This window comes from Stylophora pistillata, chromosome 3, assembly GCF_964205215.1.
Source record: "Stylophora pistillata chromosome 3, jaStyPist1.2, whole genome shotgun sequence".
Lineage (NCBI taxonomy): Eukaryota > Metazoa > Cnidaria > Anthozoa > Scleractinia > Pocilloporidae > Stylophora > Stylophora pistillata.
In genome coordinates, this window is record NC_142521.1 from 6,392,144 (window position 1) to 6,410,772 (window position 18,629).

Here is an 18,629-nt window from a genome sequence, read left to right on the forward strand (position 1 = left end):
CCAAGGATTTCTGTTTCGTTCATTGTGATGTCACGTTACCATGAGGATGGCTGCTTCGACTTCTAAGTGAATTGCGCGCGCTCAAGACATTGACTTGATCGAGTTTTTGAAATAGTTTGAGTTTCTCCATAATAACACGTGAAGTAGAAGTATCTGTATGCGGGAAATGGATGCATTTAGGAACGAACCGCGCTTGGTTGGATCATGTCGTAGAACACCATTCTTCCGTGCGAGAGGTAGAGGGTTCAAACCTCTGACGGACCAACACTTAATTAGCAAATTTGTTGGTTACGTGGGAAAAATAAGATAGGCATTCTAAGACTGCATGCGGCCACCGGTGAGGCAAAGTCGCTCTAGCATTGAAAAGAACTAGTGCCCAGAATCAAAATCGGACACTTGTGTCCAAAATCAAACGTTGGATCGTTAATGTCCAAAGAAAAAGTGGAACACTAGTGTCCAAAGTCAAAAATCAGACACCAGTCTCTAAAAAAAAAAATTAGGACACTAGTATCCAAAATTAAACATCGGACGGTGGTTTCTAAAACCAGAAATCGGAAATTAGTGTCCAAAGTCAAAAATTTAAAAATCTATTGTCTTAAATCGGGCGCAGGGTTCAAAATAAAAAATGAGACACCAGTGTGCAAAATCAAACATCGGACACTAGTGTCAAAAATCGGCACTAGTGTTCAAAATCAAAAATTGGAAAGTAGTGTCCAAAATAAAGAATTGGCAGTCAGGAAGACTGCACGTGGCCATTGAAATAGCAATGGTAATATTAATAATAATTTATAGGGGCTTGCACATGAACTTCACTGTTCCTCTTTCCTGTAGGCTGCAATAATAAATTATGCTGAACCTAAGTTTTCTTTAATTTTTTCCGTTAATCCGGCAGTGGCAGCGGGTTAATATCGGGTGAAGTTCGGCATTCTATTGCTACCATCGCTAACTCATTTGGATAACATGTGGCTTCGCCTTCTATAGGAGGCAGTAGCCACAGGAAGTGAAAGTGATAGCTTCCGGTTGATTCTCCACTGCAGTTAAGAGCAACATGACAAAATCCAGAATTAGAATTGACAGCTGAGTAAATTAAGGCCCTGTTTACAAGCAAGGAGGGTAACCCTTGTGCTAGGGTTACCCTAGCAGGCGAGTCAAAGATAGCCCAGGTTTACAAGCAAAATTTCACAGGTAGGGTTACCCTACCACCCGGGAAAACTTACCTATGCTTGGTAACCGCACGCATTGTTATCAATGTTCAAAGGATCTGGAAACAAGTAAAAAGTTGTCCCGGGTAGGCGAGTTATCCCCACCAGAGCGTTTACAAGGCAGCTAGGGTTACCCTAGCGCTAGGGTAATCCTAGCGCTCAGCTAGGGTTACCCTAGTGTTAGGGTAACCCTAGCTGCCTTATGAACACGTCGATGAAAAAAAGAAGAAATGTGGGAGCGTTAGGGTAACCCTCCAGCCAGGGTAACCCTAGCACTAGGGTTGTCCTACCTGCTTGTAAACAGGGCCTAAGTTCCAAACGCATGACTATGATAAATGCAGTTTTCTTTACTTTTTTAAACGTCCACCCGATCCTGTTACATAAACTCAATCACTATGGAATTCGCGGAGTTGTAAATGACTGGTTTTCATCGTACTTGTCTGGAAGGGTCCAAACTACACAAATAGGATCCTACATATCACAAAAAGAAAAAACCCTGTATGGGGTCACCACAGAGCTCCGTGTTAGGGCTATTGCTGTTTCAGTATTTATAGCAATGACATTTACAATGCTTCAGATAAATTGGCATTTTAATTGTTCGCTGACGATACAAATCTGCTATTTGCGGACAAAAACCTTAAATCTCTTGAAACAGCGGTGAATGTGGAACTAATGAATGTTAATGATTGGCTAGCCTCAAATAAACTCTCTTTAAATGTGAAGAAAACCAACTTTGTCATCTTCCATCCCAGCCAGAAACGACTTAATTACAAAGTAAATCTAAAAATATATGATAATAACAGAAAACATTTCATTTGCCTGGAGCGTAAAGACTATGTGAAATATTTAGGTGTAGTTATTGACAGTAACCTTACCTGGAAACATCATATCAGTCATATCGCATCAAAAATAAGTAAAGGCATTGGTATAATTTGTAGACTAAGGCATCTTGTACCATATTCGACATTACTAGATATATATAGATCACTCATTTATCCTTATTTATCATATGGCCTTATCGCTTGGGGCCAAGCAGCTACTAGTAAGTCTCATACGGAAAAAATATTGATACTCCAGAAAAGATTTGCGCGATTAATGAACTTTGCCAATTATAATTCACGCGCCATTCCTTATTTTATGTCGGCTAATCTTATATATGCCAATTAATATACTTTACATTAAACTCTCTTCTCTCTTAATGCATGATGTCCATAACAATTTAACCCCTCCCCCTAATCTTTCTGGTATGTTCACTCTTTCCCACCAAATACACAATCCAATACCTGATCGTCATCTGCCGGTAACTATTGCGTGAAGGTGTAGTCTGATCGTCCGGGTGAGTGTAGTCCTGAGAAGGACTGTTGTCGGTGGCAGTGACTGACGTTTCGACAACCTGTGCGGAAGTCATCATCAGAGTCAAGTGAGTGATTGTTGTCAGTAGAATGTTCTTATTCCAGTTCGTGTGAAATGATCGGTTGGTTTTGCCGTGATGTTATTGGCTGTAAGACTCAAGTGACGTAAGTCGTTCGTGATTGGTCTGTTTCGGTCTGTCGGTAAAGCTAGGTTGTTCTTTTTCGGTCGTTTGTGATGTTTATGTCGTGAATGAGTCGTTTGTATGGGGCGGGTAGTTGTTGACATCTGTTTAGGGGAGTCTGTTCTAAGTTAGTAAACCAGCTTTCCAGAGTCAGTCGTTGAAAATAGTCAGTGCTGTAGGTTAGGCATTGCGCAGAGTCCCAGTCAATGTTGTGGTTGGTAAGTCGATGGTGTTCAGCAATGTGATTGCTGACATCACCTTTCCTCGTCGCCCGTCTGTGTTCAGTCAGTCTTGTTGTGAGGTTTCTGCCAGTCTCACCGATGTAGGAGGCTTGGCAGTCGGAACAATTGATCTTATAAATCGTTCCCTGTCTGTTCCGCGGTTCGTCTTTGTCTTTAACGTTGGTTAGTAACTGACGTAGTGTGGTGATGGGTCTGTGGGCGACGCGGATATTGAAGGGTAGTAAGATGCGCGAGATGTTTTCAGACATACCTTTTATGTACGGTATGGTTGCTGTAGTCGTAGGGGTTGCGGTGTCGTTTGTTTCGGTAGTGGTAGTGGGTCGGTGAGTGTTTCGTCGGATGAAGTCGTTGTTGTAGTTGTTCTTCGTAAAAACACGGTGAAGGTATTTGTTCTCGTCGGATAAGCTGTCTGTCGAGTCACATACTAGTTGTGCGCGTCGTGTTAGAGTTCTGATAGTTGTGGCTTTGTGTGATGTAGGGTTGTAGGATGACTCGTCTAGTAATCTGTCGGTGTGTGTCGGTTTCCTGTAAACTGTCGTTCGTAATGAGTTGTCGTTGTGGCTTACCAGGCAGTCTAGAAAAGGAAGTTTGCCATTTTCTTCGACTTCTCTGGTAAACTGTATGTCAGTGTTTTGTTCGTTAAGGTGGTTGTGGAATGCGTCAATTTCGTCGTGTCGAACGGCGGTGAATGTGTCGTCAACGTAACGTAACCAAAGCGGTATCGTTTGTCGGCAAGTCGAAAGGGCGCGTTCCTCGATGTTCTGCATCACAATTTCTGCTATAACAACAGAAACTGGAGACCCCATGGCAGTGCCGTGTAACTGTTTGTAGTGTTTACCGTTGTACTGAAAGTAAGTAGACGTTAGGCAAATGTTTAGCAAGTCCATGATGTCGTCTGTCGGTAGCGGTAGTGGTTCGGTAGATTTTCGGATTGCAGTTTCAGTGCATTGTAATGCTAATTGAAGTGGAATACTTGTGAACAGTGATTTCACATCAAATGACACTAGTTTGTAGTCGTCAGGTATCTGAACAGTCTTGGTAGCGTTAATGAAGTCTTCAGTGGATTGTAGTTTATGTCTGGATTTGTCGGTTAGCGGTTGTAGTATTGTCGTCAGGTACTTGGATAGTTGGTATGTGGGAGAGCCACAGAAAGAAACAATAGGTCGCATCGGGAAACCAGGTTTGTGTAGTTTCGGCAAACCGTAGAGTTTCGGTGGCTGTGGTACCGAGCACCTCAGTCGATAGTACCGTTGGTTGTCAAAGGCGTTCGTTTTCTTGAGTGTCAGTAGTTTGCTGTTGAGTTTACGTTGAAGGGCAGGAGTTGGGTCACGTTTGAGTTCTTCGTAGGTTCGTTTGTCGTTAACTAGTGCGTCCATTTTGTCGTGATAGTCAGTTTTGTCCATAACAACAGTAACTCGTCCTTTGTCGGCTGGTAGGATAACTATGTTCTCGTCGTTTCTCAGTCGTTTCAGTGCGCGTTGTTCATCTTTAGTCAAGTTGCTGTCATGTAGTGACGTTGATTGTATAGTGGAGGCAATTCTGCTTCTGATGTTATCCTTGGTCGGCTCAGATAGTTCTCGTTGCCGAGACAGGGCCGCCTCAACACTAGATACAATAGCCTCAGTCGGTATGCGTTTAGGTGTTACTGAGTGTTTTAGTCCGTATGATAGTACCCGAGTTTCAGTCTTGTCTAAGGAACGAGAAGAAATGTTGCTTACCCAGTTGTCGTCCGGTTTGCTTCGTCTCTCTTCTTTGTCTCGTAGCAGTCGTGTCAATTTTTGTTGATGTCCAGTGCGGGCGCGTTCAGTCGTCTTGTTGGCTCGTTTGTCGGCAATTGTCGTAACGGTGTCAAGTAGGTCAGTTGGTATCAGTTGTTTCAGTTGGTCGTGTAGTTGTCGTAATTTGTTTCTGTGGTGTTTGAGTCTTCTGTGGCAATCATTTATCCGCGCTTTGACCAGTCGTCTGCAGGTGGCTTTGACGATCTGGATGGCCTCCTGTGTGTTCAACGGGGGCTTAAGTTTGAGCCCGGCCGGAACAAGGCCGTGATCTTTACAGCGGTGATTGAACCAGAGTTGTTGTCGTATTCGCCTGACAGTGCTTGCGTAGGTGATGTAGTCATTCGCAAGTCTTTCGCTCTGTCGTCCAAGTGAACGTAATGCAGTAAATGGTTTGAACCCGAGGGTAACATGTGAAGGTGTAGTCTGATCGTCCGGGTGAGTGTAGTCCTGAGAAGGACTGTTGTCGGTGGCAGTGACTGACGTTTCGACAACCTGTGCGGAAGTCATCATCAGAGTCAAGTGAGTGATTGTTGTCAGTAGAATGTTCTTATTCGGTAACTATTGCATAAACTGTTCTAGGCTAAATCAACATAAACACTCATTCTCAAGGACTGGTTGTAAAATTTGGAATAGCATCCCAGGAAACTTAAGGAGTCTTCCAAAACATATTTTCAAGAAAAAGATAACAACAATATTATTTCAAAATCTTCAAGTTCAGGATAGTTATGTTGACGTAGAACGAATAATCAATGATGTGTCGAAAGTATCATTTTCTATTTATTGTCATGTGTTTCTGTTTCTGTATTTTATCTCATACTGTCATTTGCGCTTTACTGATTTAATATTTAATTTCTGTTTCTTGTATATTTATTGAATCTTTTATCGAGCCGAATAAATTGCAAAATATTTCCTCGTAATACTGCTTGATTTCGTACCGTGAACTGACGTAAGGGTGTAGAGAAGAAAACATTGTGTTCGTACGCTACCCTCCTTTTTCGGATAAAAGTTTGGATAGTACAATCGTCTTTCATATCAAGCACAGTGGTGTTTGGCGGATTGGGAAAACAAGAGAATTTCGTGAAGTTATGTTTTAGAGTCAATCACCTCCACATCCAAATACAGTGGCTATGTTTATCAAGGGCGCGTCTGAGACGAACTCACCGATCCTTCAAACTGACTCGATCAAAAATTCGAGCAGTTTAAAATTCACTCCGTACAGAATGGAAATAGGAATGCAAAAAACAGCAAACAGCTTTTAGTAAGCCAATGCTTCTTTAATATAGGCTAAAACACACGAATTGCAGCTCAGTCACACCTTACCAAAAAAAACCTATTTTTTTTTTTTTTTGCGAAGTATGGAATTTCATCATTTATATAATGCGATGAAATACAACATTTCGTTAATCCAACTTTTTTTAAGCCAGAAAAAAAAAGTCGCATCTATTGTACATGTATGTAGCTGGGTGCTTCAAATTAACAAATGGTAAACACCACAGCGTACACTATTGAGTTATGGATGCACGCGGGAGGTTGCTAAGCACGAAAGAAGCGTAAGAGTCGCTCGAGGCGACAGCCGAGAGCGACTCTAGCTTCTTGAGTGCTTAGCAAACCTCCCAAGTGCATCCATAACTCAATAGTGTACGCTGTGGTGTTTACCATTTGTTTTATAACATAACATTGATACATTGTAGCTAAAGAGTTCCCGTTTATTTAACAAATCTTACGCGACCAGAAAAAACAAGCGCGCGCGGAAAAATAGTCTTTGCATTTGCTCACGTCAGCAGCGTACACCCATGGGCAAATGGGGAACGCTAAATTGACCAATCAGAGCGCGCGCTTTACTTTGGTTATGTTATAAATACTATTGTGGCTTTATCCGATAAAAAGAAATAACAACCTTCTGAATTGTCTAATTTGTTATACCAACACTCCAATACATCAAAGAGATTTTACTCGGCCGGCTTCAAGAACTGCTACACTTGTGCTAAGAAATGTCAACAACCGACAATCCTATCTGGCGATAACCTAAGCCTTTTTCGTTTGGGCTTGCTTGATCATTTCTAAATTATCTGCAGCTTGAAAGAACTTCTCAAAAAAGATGTCAAGCTGCAGGCACCAACTGTGTTGCTGATCTGGCTGCAGATCCACTTGACTGGGATAACCTTGAATTCCAAGACTTGGGCTTTGAACCTCTGCTGCAAAGCACAACGAACGTTATTTATGATGAACATGACTACCATTTCACATCAAAAACAAAGTCTCTCAACAGCTCAAACCTATCAAAATCAACTCATCAAGATTTCTAGAATGCAAGAGGTCTCTAGAAATATGCTTCAAAATCCAAAATTGGCCCAAATTAATCAAGAAGATGTTAATTCTAAAAATCACAAAGTTTACTAGTTCAAACGTTTACAAAATTCTCCTTCCTGTCACTGCCTTCGTCTAAATTACAAATAACTAAGGCTCTTGCAAATCAGGGTAAACAACTGGAGACAAGAGGGAACCTACCAAGGTTGTCGACTTCCCCTTCCTCAAACCCTGCAGTCTCAGAAGATGGATGTGCTGCATTTGCACTGGAAGGAACTGACTGGATTCTCTTGCTGCCTTCTTGGGAGCTTGGAAGAAGCTCAGTGCTTTTTGCTAGAAAACAAACATCAACGATGACACGGTGTTTTTTTCCTTCCAAAAAAAAGGTTATATTACCACTCAAAAATAGGAAAGTAATGAAAAAGGGTGATTTAGGTGTCAACATTTTTGCAGTCAAGTGCATCTTTACTCTACTGAATTTTGCGTGACTGAAAAGTGCAAGAAATAAGATAGCAATGTATTTGCTAGTGTATTTGTAAAACAATGGAACAATCCTATCCTCTTATTTAAGAGATCAAACCAAAACATGTCTCAGCCTACCAGAGGTAGTGCGTGCTACAACGGCCTCCCTGCTTTTTGTTGGAGAATCAGTTGATGGTAGACGAGGAAGCTTCACATCTGATGCTCCAGACATGACCCTGGACACACGATCAGGAGACTCTCCTCCTCCTCCTCCTGGTGTATCAGTAGCTGAGTTGATAGTTTGCAGGTACTGGTCTGGTGAAGATGTACATGAAAACTGATAAGTGATAAGTATGGGAGACTGTGTATTTACTGAAGACAGTAACTTCAATTTGTATGTGTTATGACCCCTTTAGTGCTGAAAACTTGGCTATAATCTTAGTGAGGCATACACCACTTTCATAAATGGCTGCCGGATTGATATTCTTTTGTTTAAATTCAAATTAGCCTTACTAGCCTCGCTTGAGATAATGCATTCTTTTGAATTTTGAACTGGAGAACGAGGCCAGAAAGGCTAATTTAAATTTAAAAAAAAGAATATCAATCCGGCAGCCATTTATGAAAGGGGTCAATATCTAAGAAAACATTGACAACTCAAGTTTGTCTGATTTCAACATTATCCTTACAAAGTAGTTTACAAACCAATAGATCTCAATATGAACTTAAGGGGAGAAGAGTGGGGAAAAGAAGACAGGATGGCAGGTCTAAAAGAAGAAAGAAGGACAAGAACCAAGATTTTGAAGGTCCCAGATCACAGGAAGGAAAAAAAAATTTCTCCCACATACAAAAGGTAAAAAGCTTCAAGTCATGTGAAAAATTAATTGCACAAAAATTTCAAGAAACTCCAAACTCATTTCAGGCATTTCGAAACTCTACGTGAACATTTGAAAACTCAACTTGAGCTTCCACCCCCAAAGTATTTACATACACACATACATATACATACGTTAGTTGACCACTCCCCATTGGGGCTTTTCAGGGTCAATCCCCACCCATCCCACCCCAGGGGAGGACATCCACGACACAGTAATCTCGTGCGTGGGAAATTAACGTCTCCTACCCCTAACCCTGCAGGAGACGGGGCCTACGGTTTATTCGTCCTTATGCGAGAAGACTAGAATATCTATCCATTTCTTGATTATAGAGAGGTAGCAAATTCTCCTCACTTATTTTAAGACCATGAGTATTGGTCCGGCCGGGGCTCGAACCCTCAACCTCCCGCACAACACAATCCGGCGCTCTAACCACCTGAGCTAACCGGGAGGCGGTTGAGAATCAAGAATCAACGATCAAGAATCAAGTTATGAGGGACTGTCCACTTACTTTTGAGCAGCAGTGTATGTCTCAAAGCAAAAAGAAAAAAACAAAACAACAAGAAAGGACTAGTATTATGAATCAGAGTACATGAGCAAGAGGGAGTTAAAGAAATTGTTAATTTTTAAGACTTCCTTACAACCTGCATAAAGGGGGTAAGTTTCTAAAGAAACTGTGGTGCTGCATTGGTGGGGGTAAAAAGATAGTTTAGTTTTATCAACTTAGTTGAAATTGTAGATTGGCCTCAGTAAAGAGTTTAACTCTTTACAGCAGCCAATTCACAATTTCAGCTATGTTGATAGAACCAAATTATTTTCTTACAACCTCACTTCTTTGTGGGTCAAACCATAAGTAAGATCCCTTAAGACAAACCTTCATCTGGACTTTCCAAACCAGGCTTTGAAGTTGCTGGTGTAAAACTGGCAGGACTCTGGGATCTTGAAGATGGAACAGGGGTGGCTTTGGGTGAGAGATGCCCTTTCAAGACAGCCTCTGTAACAAAGACTGTCGCACAGTCAATAAGGGCTTCATAAAACTCCAGGAATGTCATCTCTAGCTCCAGATTACAGAAATCATCATGTGCCAACTCTGGATTATCCTTTGCAAGGATCTGCAACACTTCCCTTGGGTTCAGGTCAGAGTTAATAAGTCGAAAGTCACTAAGCATGAACATGAATTGTCTGGACCTGAAGATTGGTTCATGAGGGTAGTATGTGTTTGGCACACACAACCCACAATAAATGTCCCAGCTGCGTGGCATGTATTTAATGGCTTCAATTGCTCTTGATGGATCCTCAAACAAGCTTCCACCAACTTTGCAAGGATTTTTCAGGATATTCTCAGTGATAATCTGTGAAACACACCAAGGAAGCAGGAGATCCGGTCCACGGTGTTCATCACTGTAGATATGGTAGGCAATGATGATGATTGCATTTAAAAACTCACGCATCAGGACCTCATGCTGGGGCTCATGTAAATCAACTGATTTGTCAGGTGCCACTGTGCGATCTAACTCTGATATCGTAAACCCACGATGATGGACTTTGCAGTCCTTCAAGAAACGCCAGAACTGGAGCCTACTCATGACAAATGTGTTATCAACAGATTCCTGTCGGCCAAGAAAAGAATAGAAACTGTAAATCTTTTTCAGTTTGCTGACATGCCGCAGAAGGACATGGTTGACTTGTTGGAGTTCCTTTTCACGCTCATACAGATCAAGATCTCTCTCATCCAAAAGAAGATCAATGCTCAAATTGAGTGGATTTCCAGAGTTTTCTTGGGTCATGAAAGGTGATGCAGATCGCACTGGGGTGCCAGATCGAAGAGGAAGTCCCGAGTTCAGGATGTCAGGGGTCATCATGCCAGATGGGTTTAGTTCAGGGAAGTCTACCATGTGATCCACTTCAAATGTGCCTGAAATTCAAAAAGAGAATTGTTATATTAGATGGTGTTTTAACTGTAGCTTACACCTGAGCTAACAAACAATTGCCAATTTTATACCTCTTTTCAGGAGGTTAAATAAAAGCTGCTTTGGCACTGGTGGTGAACACTGCTAAATAGTTTAGAACACAGTTTTGTTATCCAACCCACCCTAAGAGTACTGCAGCATTATCTCAAGATAGTCTAGGTATCAGCTCACAGCCTGTTAAATATGATGACTGCAGTGATCTTTAAGGTATTTCTTACCTTCAAAAACCAAGCCATTCTTGAATACATACTTTCCATTACCATGCTTCTTGTTGTCCATCCATTCTCCCACGTACTTAGCCCCTGTGGCATAGTAAAATGTACCATACCCGTGCCTCAGTCCATGCATCCACTCCCCCACATAATAATTCCGCAATGGGTACTGAGATCCAGGAATACGCTTCAGATACCAAGAATGTTCTCCCTGACCGTGCTGCACGCCATTCTTCCACTGCCCTTCGTATCGCTCATGTTTGTTGTACCAGTGCATCGTTCCTGTACCATGCCTTACATTATCCCTCCAATCTCCTTTATATATGTTCCCTGAGGCATACCTCCTCATACCAAACCCGTGTCTTTTGTTATCTGCCCAGTGTCCGTCATAATAGGACGAGCCTTCTTTGTCATAGCGCAGAATTCCTTCTCCCGAGCGTTTACCGTATTTCCATTCCCCAGTGTACGAAGAAGGAATTGTACCACAGACGTACGTGCCTTGACCATGCCTTAAGCCGCCGTTAACTTCACCATCATAAGTGCTTTCATCCGTCCAAGTGTACACTCCTCTCCCTTCTATAACATTGCTTTTAAACTCTCCATCGTATTTAATACCATTAGCCCATATGTATTGTCCCATGCCGTGCATTAACCCGTTCACAAAAGAACCGGAGTAAACATGATTGCCTCGGAAATACGCAGTTCCAATACCATGAAAAAATCCTCTCTCATCTTTTTCTCCAAGATACGACTCCACAATCAAGCTGGTTAAATGAGGTTCATTTCGCATTGCATCGTAGGGTTCTTTCGGCTTGTTTTCGTCGGCCCTTGGCTCATTTTCCTCCGTTTTCGTTTCCCCATCCTGCTCTTTATCTGTTCCACCTTCCTCCTGCTCTGGTTCTTTCGTTTCAGCTTGGTGAATTTCTAGCGAAGGTTCAGGCATTTTGGACGGTTTTCGGACCAAAAATTGATTCCTTCGAAACCAACAAATGTTTTTAATATCCCGGATAAATGTACTGTTGTCATAACAACTGACTCAAGAATCAAATGGTACGCGGGCTCAGATATCCACCAGCTGCATGCAAATGGCGGTCCATATAAGCCAGAGATGATATTGGACTTCCGTGAATTTAGCCGCGATCATGGGCCGAAAATCGAACTGTTGTGGCTTATCATGGTTTGTAAACGATGGAGTCGGAATTGGATGTGCGATTTTTACCTATTTACTCATAGCGTACGCCGAGTTTGTGGTTGTATTTGTAATGCTTCTACCTGAGGTTGTAACTTCAGCTGCTATCGGAGTTTTCCACGCCATTGCTTTTACTCTGTTGGCGGGTCTTGCTCTTGTTGCTCATAGTCGAGCGATGTGTAGTGATCCAGTAAGTCTTTGGTGCTGTAGTTTTACTGTCTCCCCAGTATTTAGTTTAATTGCCTTACTGAGCTTTATTGGTATGACAGCGTGTTTACTTAAAGTTTAAATTATCTGGTTCAATGGAGTCACTTCTGCGATAAAGGAGTCGCTATTTTGGAATTGCATGGCTGCTCTGGTTTATTCTAGGTTTACCACTTTTTGTACAATATGGTTTCTTTACATGTTATCCCTTCCTTTGTTGAGTAGATTTTTGTTTAAGTAAACAAGCAAGATTCGACTAACTCCTGTTTATATTAGCCAGTCGGGGATGTATTTAATAGACCCTTATGGTTTCTCTGAACCGTTGACATCGATCAGTAATCTTGAGTGGAAATGCATTGGCATTGCTTCAAAGAGCACTATAAAAGCAATATAAGAGCTGATTTTGAGGGTGATGTATTAACAACTTTTAGATGATGTAGCTGCCCAAAATCTTATAATTTTACCGAAGTTTGTATTGGATGGAGGAAACGTATGCCCCCCACCAGACAATTTTAGGACTTTAAGAGTCATCTTTGTTGCTTGTCCACTAATCACGCTCAAACTGGCCAAATTTATCAATTTTAGGTAACTCTGTCAGCAATGTTGATGGATTTCTGTTCATTAATCCCTGTCAAAAACTGGGAAAAAAAAACCTTTCATGGTTACATAATGATATAAATGTTTACAGTCACTAAAGAATGTCAAACATGTGCTAGTCTGGGATAGGGAAGTGTTTTTTTCTCCATCAGAAGTTTCTTGATTCTCATAATTAATGATTTGGGTTCTTTGATCAGACTTGGGAAATACATTACACATTTGTAACTTGACTGTATGTTTGTTGACTTCTGTAGGGTACCATCCCCTTAGGAAATTGCACTACAGAAAATTTAAAGAAGCTTCAGTTAAAAGAAGGAGAAGTAGTTTTAAGATGCACCAGATGTGAGTGCATCAAGCTTGACAGAGCTCACCACTGCAGGTATGAGTGTTAATGGCAACTTTGGCGTCAATTAATATTAGGCCTCTCTCTCAAAATTTCTCACTATATGTTATGATATTTGTGTATGTAAAGGGAGTTTCTGAGATAATGTGAACAACAGGGTATATTTAGAAATGTTGAAAGCATTGTTTTCTGTGCCTCTTCCTTTTTTTTTTTCGAAACGTTTAGATAGTTCTGCACTACAACCAGCTGAGAGCGGTTCAAATTTTATGGACCAAAGATAAATTAATATAGTCTACATAATTAGGTAGATAGTACAGGATACTGGTGATATAGATCACCCTAGGAACTGTTTTTGTCCTTCTTCCCACAATACTGCTGTGGTGTCAAATATAAAATTTTGGCTGAAGCAGTTCAAAATTGCAAGATGTTAAGATATATTTTGCGGTGTTTAAGAATGTTTTTGAGCATCTCTGAAAAGACAATCAAGTGATTTTTTGTGTTCTCCAGAAAGGACATACTAATATGTAGTGACTTTGTTGAATAATTGACTGACCTTTCGGTCTGCTTTCTATTTTTGGTAACTTTAGCACTTGTCAAAGGTGTATTAGGTAAGTCTTTTTAATTTTAGTCATTTTCTTTCACTTATGATCTTATTCTTAAATGAAGACTAGAATATCAGAGAAGCAAAGAGAAGCAAAAATTACCCCAATATAGTTGAACCTGTATTATAGCCAAACCAAAGGAAGCATATCCCTCAGTATTACATTTATGAATTAAATATTTGGATATTGAACCCACTAGTAGTTTTAAGGGTGCAATAATGAATTTATTATTTGATTATTGAACACACTAGTCATTTCAAAGATGCAATAATGGACTGATTAATTGAATATGTAACTTATTGGTTTTGAAATAATAATTATAAATGATGAATGATAATAGAAGTAAAAAAGTGGTTAAGGGGAAACAAACTTGAGACTTTGACAACTAAATGCTTAACACAGGGTGAGGGCTTCAAACGATGCCGCTTAAATCAGGTTCAGCTTTAATGTTGGTTTGTTTCTGGGATCTTGAGAGCCAAAGTCAGTGACTGGATTAGACTCGTTACATGTCTTATTTAGATCCTGACTTCAGTTCTTTTCCCAGAGGAAATCAATCATGATTAATAAAGAATGCATGGAGATGATTGCAGATTGAGAAGTTTACCTACGATTGTGAGCAACTTACTATAAAAAAAATTTACAGCTAGATTTTTCAAATTTTTTGAATTGGAATCTGCACTGGCACTTTCATGGGGTAGCTTGCAGTCCCTTTGAGATCCTCAGCGATATTTGGAGAGGGGTATGCCAGGTTTGTCAGAGCTAAGATATGCTTCTAAATGTTAGATGAAAACCCAACACAATATGTGAATGAAAAGTTTATGTGAAAGAAAAGGCTATTAAATTATCGAAGAAACGTTACTATTTTTTTTGTTTATTCAGGAAAATGGATCACCACTGTCCATGGTATGCTAAGCCTTTAATAAATACATTGATCAAAACTATAACTGATACATATATCTTGAAGTTGGTTGGCTATATGCATCCACATTTAACCACTAATGGAATAGTGAATGGTTCTTGCCTGTGTAAAGTATGTGTCATTGCATATGCCATTAGGTTCGTATGCCATTATGTCTGTGGTCAAGCAACTGATTAACAAATCAGACTGAAAATTGAAACTCTATTCAGCACTCAACACTCACTTTTCAACTTACTAGCCAAGCAGCTAGTGATGGTTCAGATGTTACAACAGTTTCAGTTTGTTTACTAACCAAACTGGCTAAGGGAAATGGAAAACTACTAGCCAAAACTGAATTTCTACTAGTCTGTGGCTAGTTGGCTACCGTTAGTGTCCAGCCCTGCCATTTGGTCCACTTGATCCTAGAACCATTGCAATTAAGAAGTGATTAAGATGTAATTTCTCTCTTATAATACCCATACATTATCTAGCATACAGGTAACAAGAATGTTCAAAGGTATCAGCTAGAAGTTGTTATGTTGATCTGTAAAACCAAATTCTTGTAACTAATTTGCAAGAAAATGTGTAGCAGTTAGAGAGGAGAATTAACAATCAGATCTGGGGAATTAATTAAAGGGCTAACATGATTAGTAAAGAGAGGATGCAGGGCTGGACACTAACAGTAGCCACTACTAACCACAGACTAGTAGAAATTTGGTTTTGGCTAGTGGTTTTTTATCTCCACCAGCCAGTTTGGCTAGTAAACAAATTGAAATTGTTGTAACATCTAAGATGTCACTAGCCACTTGGCTAGTAAGTTGAAAAGGTAGTGTCCAGCCCTGGGATGAAATGTCTCCATACATGCATATCCTAGGAAAAATACTGATCAAGACTTAATTGATTATTAGTATGTAAGTATTTTAAAATTTTCTTTTTGTCAGGAATTGTAGAATGAAGCTTGTTCTTCTCTTCATAGGATAAATAACTGTGTCGGGGAAGACAATCAGAAATTCTTTGTATTGTTTACAGTGAGTACGATTCACATTCTTGTCATTAAAGTGTACATAAAATTTGACAAAATCAGATGCTTTTAAAAGTGACTTGGTTCCAAAAATCTTATTTCATGTTTTAATCTCTTTTTCAGATGTACATTTTTTTGATATCCATGTATGCATTGGTTTTGACGATACGACAAATACTTGTATGTACAGAAAATGAATGGCATGGTTAGTTATTAGTTATGCAATTATTTACTTTAAGGTCCTTCCCCTGAACAGCAGTGAGATTTTTGTCAAACCCAGCAGTTGTCAGTCTGTTGTTTGTGTTATAAAATACAAATAGGGATCCCCATGCCTGGTTAAGAACACCAGCTTCTTGTAGATGCCTGATACAGGGGCTGTCTCTTATTTTTGAAGCAGCCGTTACATTGGACATATCACCCATACCAGTGTAATTTGTAGCACAGTGTAACATTACTGCAACCAACATCTTACATACATACTTTTATTGATGCTCCCTAAATGGGTTTTTCAGCTGAATAGGATTAAAAACTACAAATTTAGAATTTAAGTTAATTAAGGATATAAATACAATAAGATCGTAAATTACAAAAAAAAAAAAAAGAAAATATCATCAACCTAGTACGACATTCACAAAATGACGCCTAAAAATTCTTGGGGAATTTTAAGGATTTAATAGTGGGGCTCCCACACGTGCAAAGCGTGCGTGGAGCCGAGCCCCATACCCATGGAATATGGTCAACCTCTTTTCGTTTGGTTGTCATGTGACTGACCGAGTGTACGTACATATGTACGGGCCTTCAGATTGCACAAGTAGGGTAGGGGAGACTATCAAAATGAAGGGTGGGGTGTCTCAGGCGAGTCTTGGCAAATGTACATCTTTTATGTTATCATTATTTTACGAACTTGGGAGCTCCGCTTTTAGGCTTGGCTGAATCTATATATTATTATCATTCAAAGAGTTCCAGAGTTTGGCTCCTCTGAAAGCAAAAGAGCGCTGCCCATCTTCACCCGTAAAATAGAGCGAGCTCAGCTGTAATGGGTGTTACAGGTCATGGCCCTTTTTGAGGGCTCTGTCTGATATAATTAATAGCTCCTTTAGAATAACCAGGCATTTGCAAGCACTATCATCACAACCAAACCAATAACTGCCATTCTATCTCTCTATCTCTCTCTGCAGATTGCACCTTTTTACCAGTAGCCTCAGCCATTTTATTGATGATTTTTCTAGTCTTTGAAGGATTGCTGTTTGGAATTTTCACTCTTGTTATGTTCTGCAGTCAAGTATCCTCAATAGTTAAAGATGAAACGGTAAGGACTCAAATACATTAAAAATTCAGCCCAAATTTCGTATCTACTCTTATCCAATCTTACAATTTTTTCCCTTACTGTTTTTACAGGGAATAGAAAACTTAAAGAAGGAGAGAGTTGTTAAAAAGACTACTGTGTAAGTTAAATGTATTGTGGGATACTTTCCATGTGTTGCAATTTGTATTTACTATACAATTTATTACGCTACTAGATTAAATTTGTCATATGGTAGAGCCATTTTAAATGAGCATTGAGATGAAATTGGGAATGTATTTATTTTGCTCTGCTTTCGGCCATGATGGATTGAGAAAATCTTCTTGACCAATCAGATAAAAACTGAAACAGTGGGTATCTGAATTTTCCATTGTGTTGGGCAGTTTTTACTCAAGGAGGTATAACACATCGGAATGAGAAATGTAGGGGTTAGATATGCAAATTTTGCGGCGTTAGCACGGCCTCGGGAGTCTGGGAAGAGCGTAGATATATCTCTTTAGAGATGGGTGAGTGATTGTCAATGAAGGGATGATGTTTGCGGGAATGATGGCTAACTTTCTCTCGGACATGTACAGTAGAATGCCCCATCAAACAAATTTTGATGGTTGTTTTATTTTTCAGGTATGAGAATCTTCAAGACGTATTTGGAGGATATTTTTCTATTTCTTGGTTTTCACCTTTTACTTCGCCACCCTTGCGACGAGCGAACTTTACATTCCACGACGTGTGACAAAACTCATTGAGAAAACACTTACTACTCCACAGTAACCCCAATGAAGAGATAATGGGAAGTCTGTGGTACCATAGCCTTATTGTACCTTTGTATGCAGGTTACTGCATTGCTCAAAGGAAAGAGTTTATGGCAGCACTTGGTTTTTAAAAATTCCCTGTTTATTATGTAAAGTGAACTATTTAAAGGTACCTGAAGAACGTTTACAGACGGCAAAAAGAAGTTGTAAATTTTTATTCAAAGCTTCGTCAAGCTATTCAGAAAGCCAACGATCTTTGTTATCCAATCTTAAGATACCACAAATAGTCCAAATATCCTCACCATGATTTAATGTTGCCTAGCAACTTCAGGGACGAAAAATGCGGGCTCATCTGGTCTCTGAAAACGACAACATAGTTCTCTTTTCTTTTTCTTTTCTTACTCGAACTAATCCAAAATTCCCATGTAACGTTTTCCGTTGAAAACCGATGAAAACCGATGACCTTTTGATCAAGACGGTATTGTTTTCTCACACGATATCTTTTTTGCCACAATTTGAAGAAACCTCAAAGGTTTTTTTAAAATCCAAATGACGTCCGAAATTCACTGTCAAACGGGCGCATTGTCGAGACTCGCAGGTTAATTTAAATTTGAGTTTTCTGGTCTGATTTAGAAGTATACTAACCCTTAAGCCCTACGAGTGACCAGCATCGAAATTCTCCTTACAATATCATCACTGAATCAAACATTTAGGTCACGAGAATATAGGAAATGATCACTGAAGCAGCTCTTGGTTAAATAAATTCTCCTTGTAAGTACTATAGGGAATGTATAGTGAACAGTATGGAGAATGTACGTCCTGATGTTAGGGTCTAAACGGTTAGATATTACTTGCGTAGGACACAAATCTTTAATCGAAAAGAATAAATAAATGCTATTCAGTATTGTAGACCGGTGTGGAATGTAAAAAGTATTTAAAGTGTAGATGTAGATAGTAAAAAATTCTAAAGTCTTGTTTCAAGTTGCCTTGTTGTTAAAATGAAATGAAAGAAGAGTACCTGCGCACAGTGGATTGCAAGGTAAAGAAACGCAAATTGCATGTTTTGTTTTTGCTTTACTGAGATTGGTCCAGAAAACTCGCGCTACTGTCTCAACCAATCAGATGCAAAACCAAAACCAATCAC

The 18,629-nt window shown here is 39.8% G+C and overlaps 2 protein-coding genes across 3 annotated transcripts; one reads left to right on the top strand and one right to left on the bottom strand.

The window, feature by feature from the left end:
- Positions 1-6,009: 6,009 nt before the first annotated feature.
- On the bottom strand, positions 6,010-11,578 carry LOC111345647 (radial spoke head 10 homolog B-like). 2 transcript variants are annotated; one of them, XM_088752523.1, is made up of 5 exons: positions 10,586-11,578; positions 9,272-10,312; positions 7,664-7,840; positions 7,265-7,396; positions 6,010-6,948 (listed from the first exon to the last, which is right to left on the bottom strand). In XM_088752523.1, exons 1-5 carry the CDS (start codon positions 11,520-11,522, stop codon positions 6,782-6,784), a joined length of 2,454 nt encoding a protein of 817 aa, XP_088608649.1. In that variant the 5' UTR covers positions 11,523-11,578; the 3' UTR covers positions 6,010-6,781. The 2 variants fall into 2 exon arrangements, with proteins under 2 accessions (XP_088608649.1, XP_022808665.2); XM_022952930.2 differs by having other exon boundaries at positions 6,010-6,951; positions 10,586-11,577.
- Positions 11,579-11,646: 68 nt separating this feature from the next.
- On the top strand, positions 11,647-18,466 carry LOC111345645 (palmitoyltransferase ZDHHC3). The gene is made up of 9 exons (XM_022952928.2): positions 11,647-11,958; positions 12,824-12,948; positions 13,500-13,520; positions 14,394-14,417; positions 15,389-15,440; positions 15,557-15,638; positions 16,612-16,742; positions 16,832-16,878; positions 17,358-18,466. The coding sequence occupies exons 1-9, from the start codon at positions 11,722-11,724 to the stop codon at positions 17,464-17,466; spliced, it is 828 nt and encodes a 275-aa protein (XP_022808663.1). The 5' UTR covers positions 11,647-11,721; the 3' UTR covers positions 17,467-18,466.
- Positions 18,467-18,629: the final 163 nt, after the last annotated feature.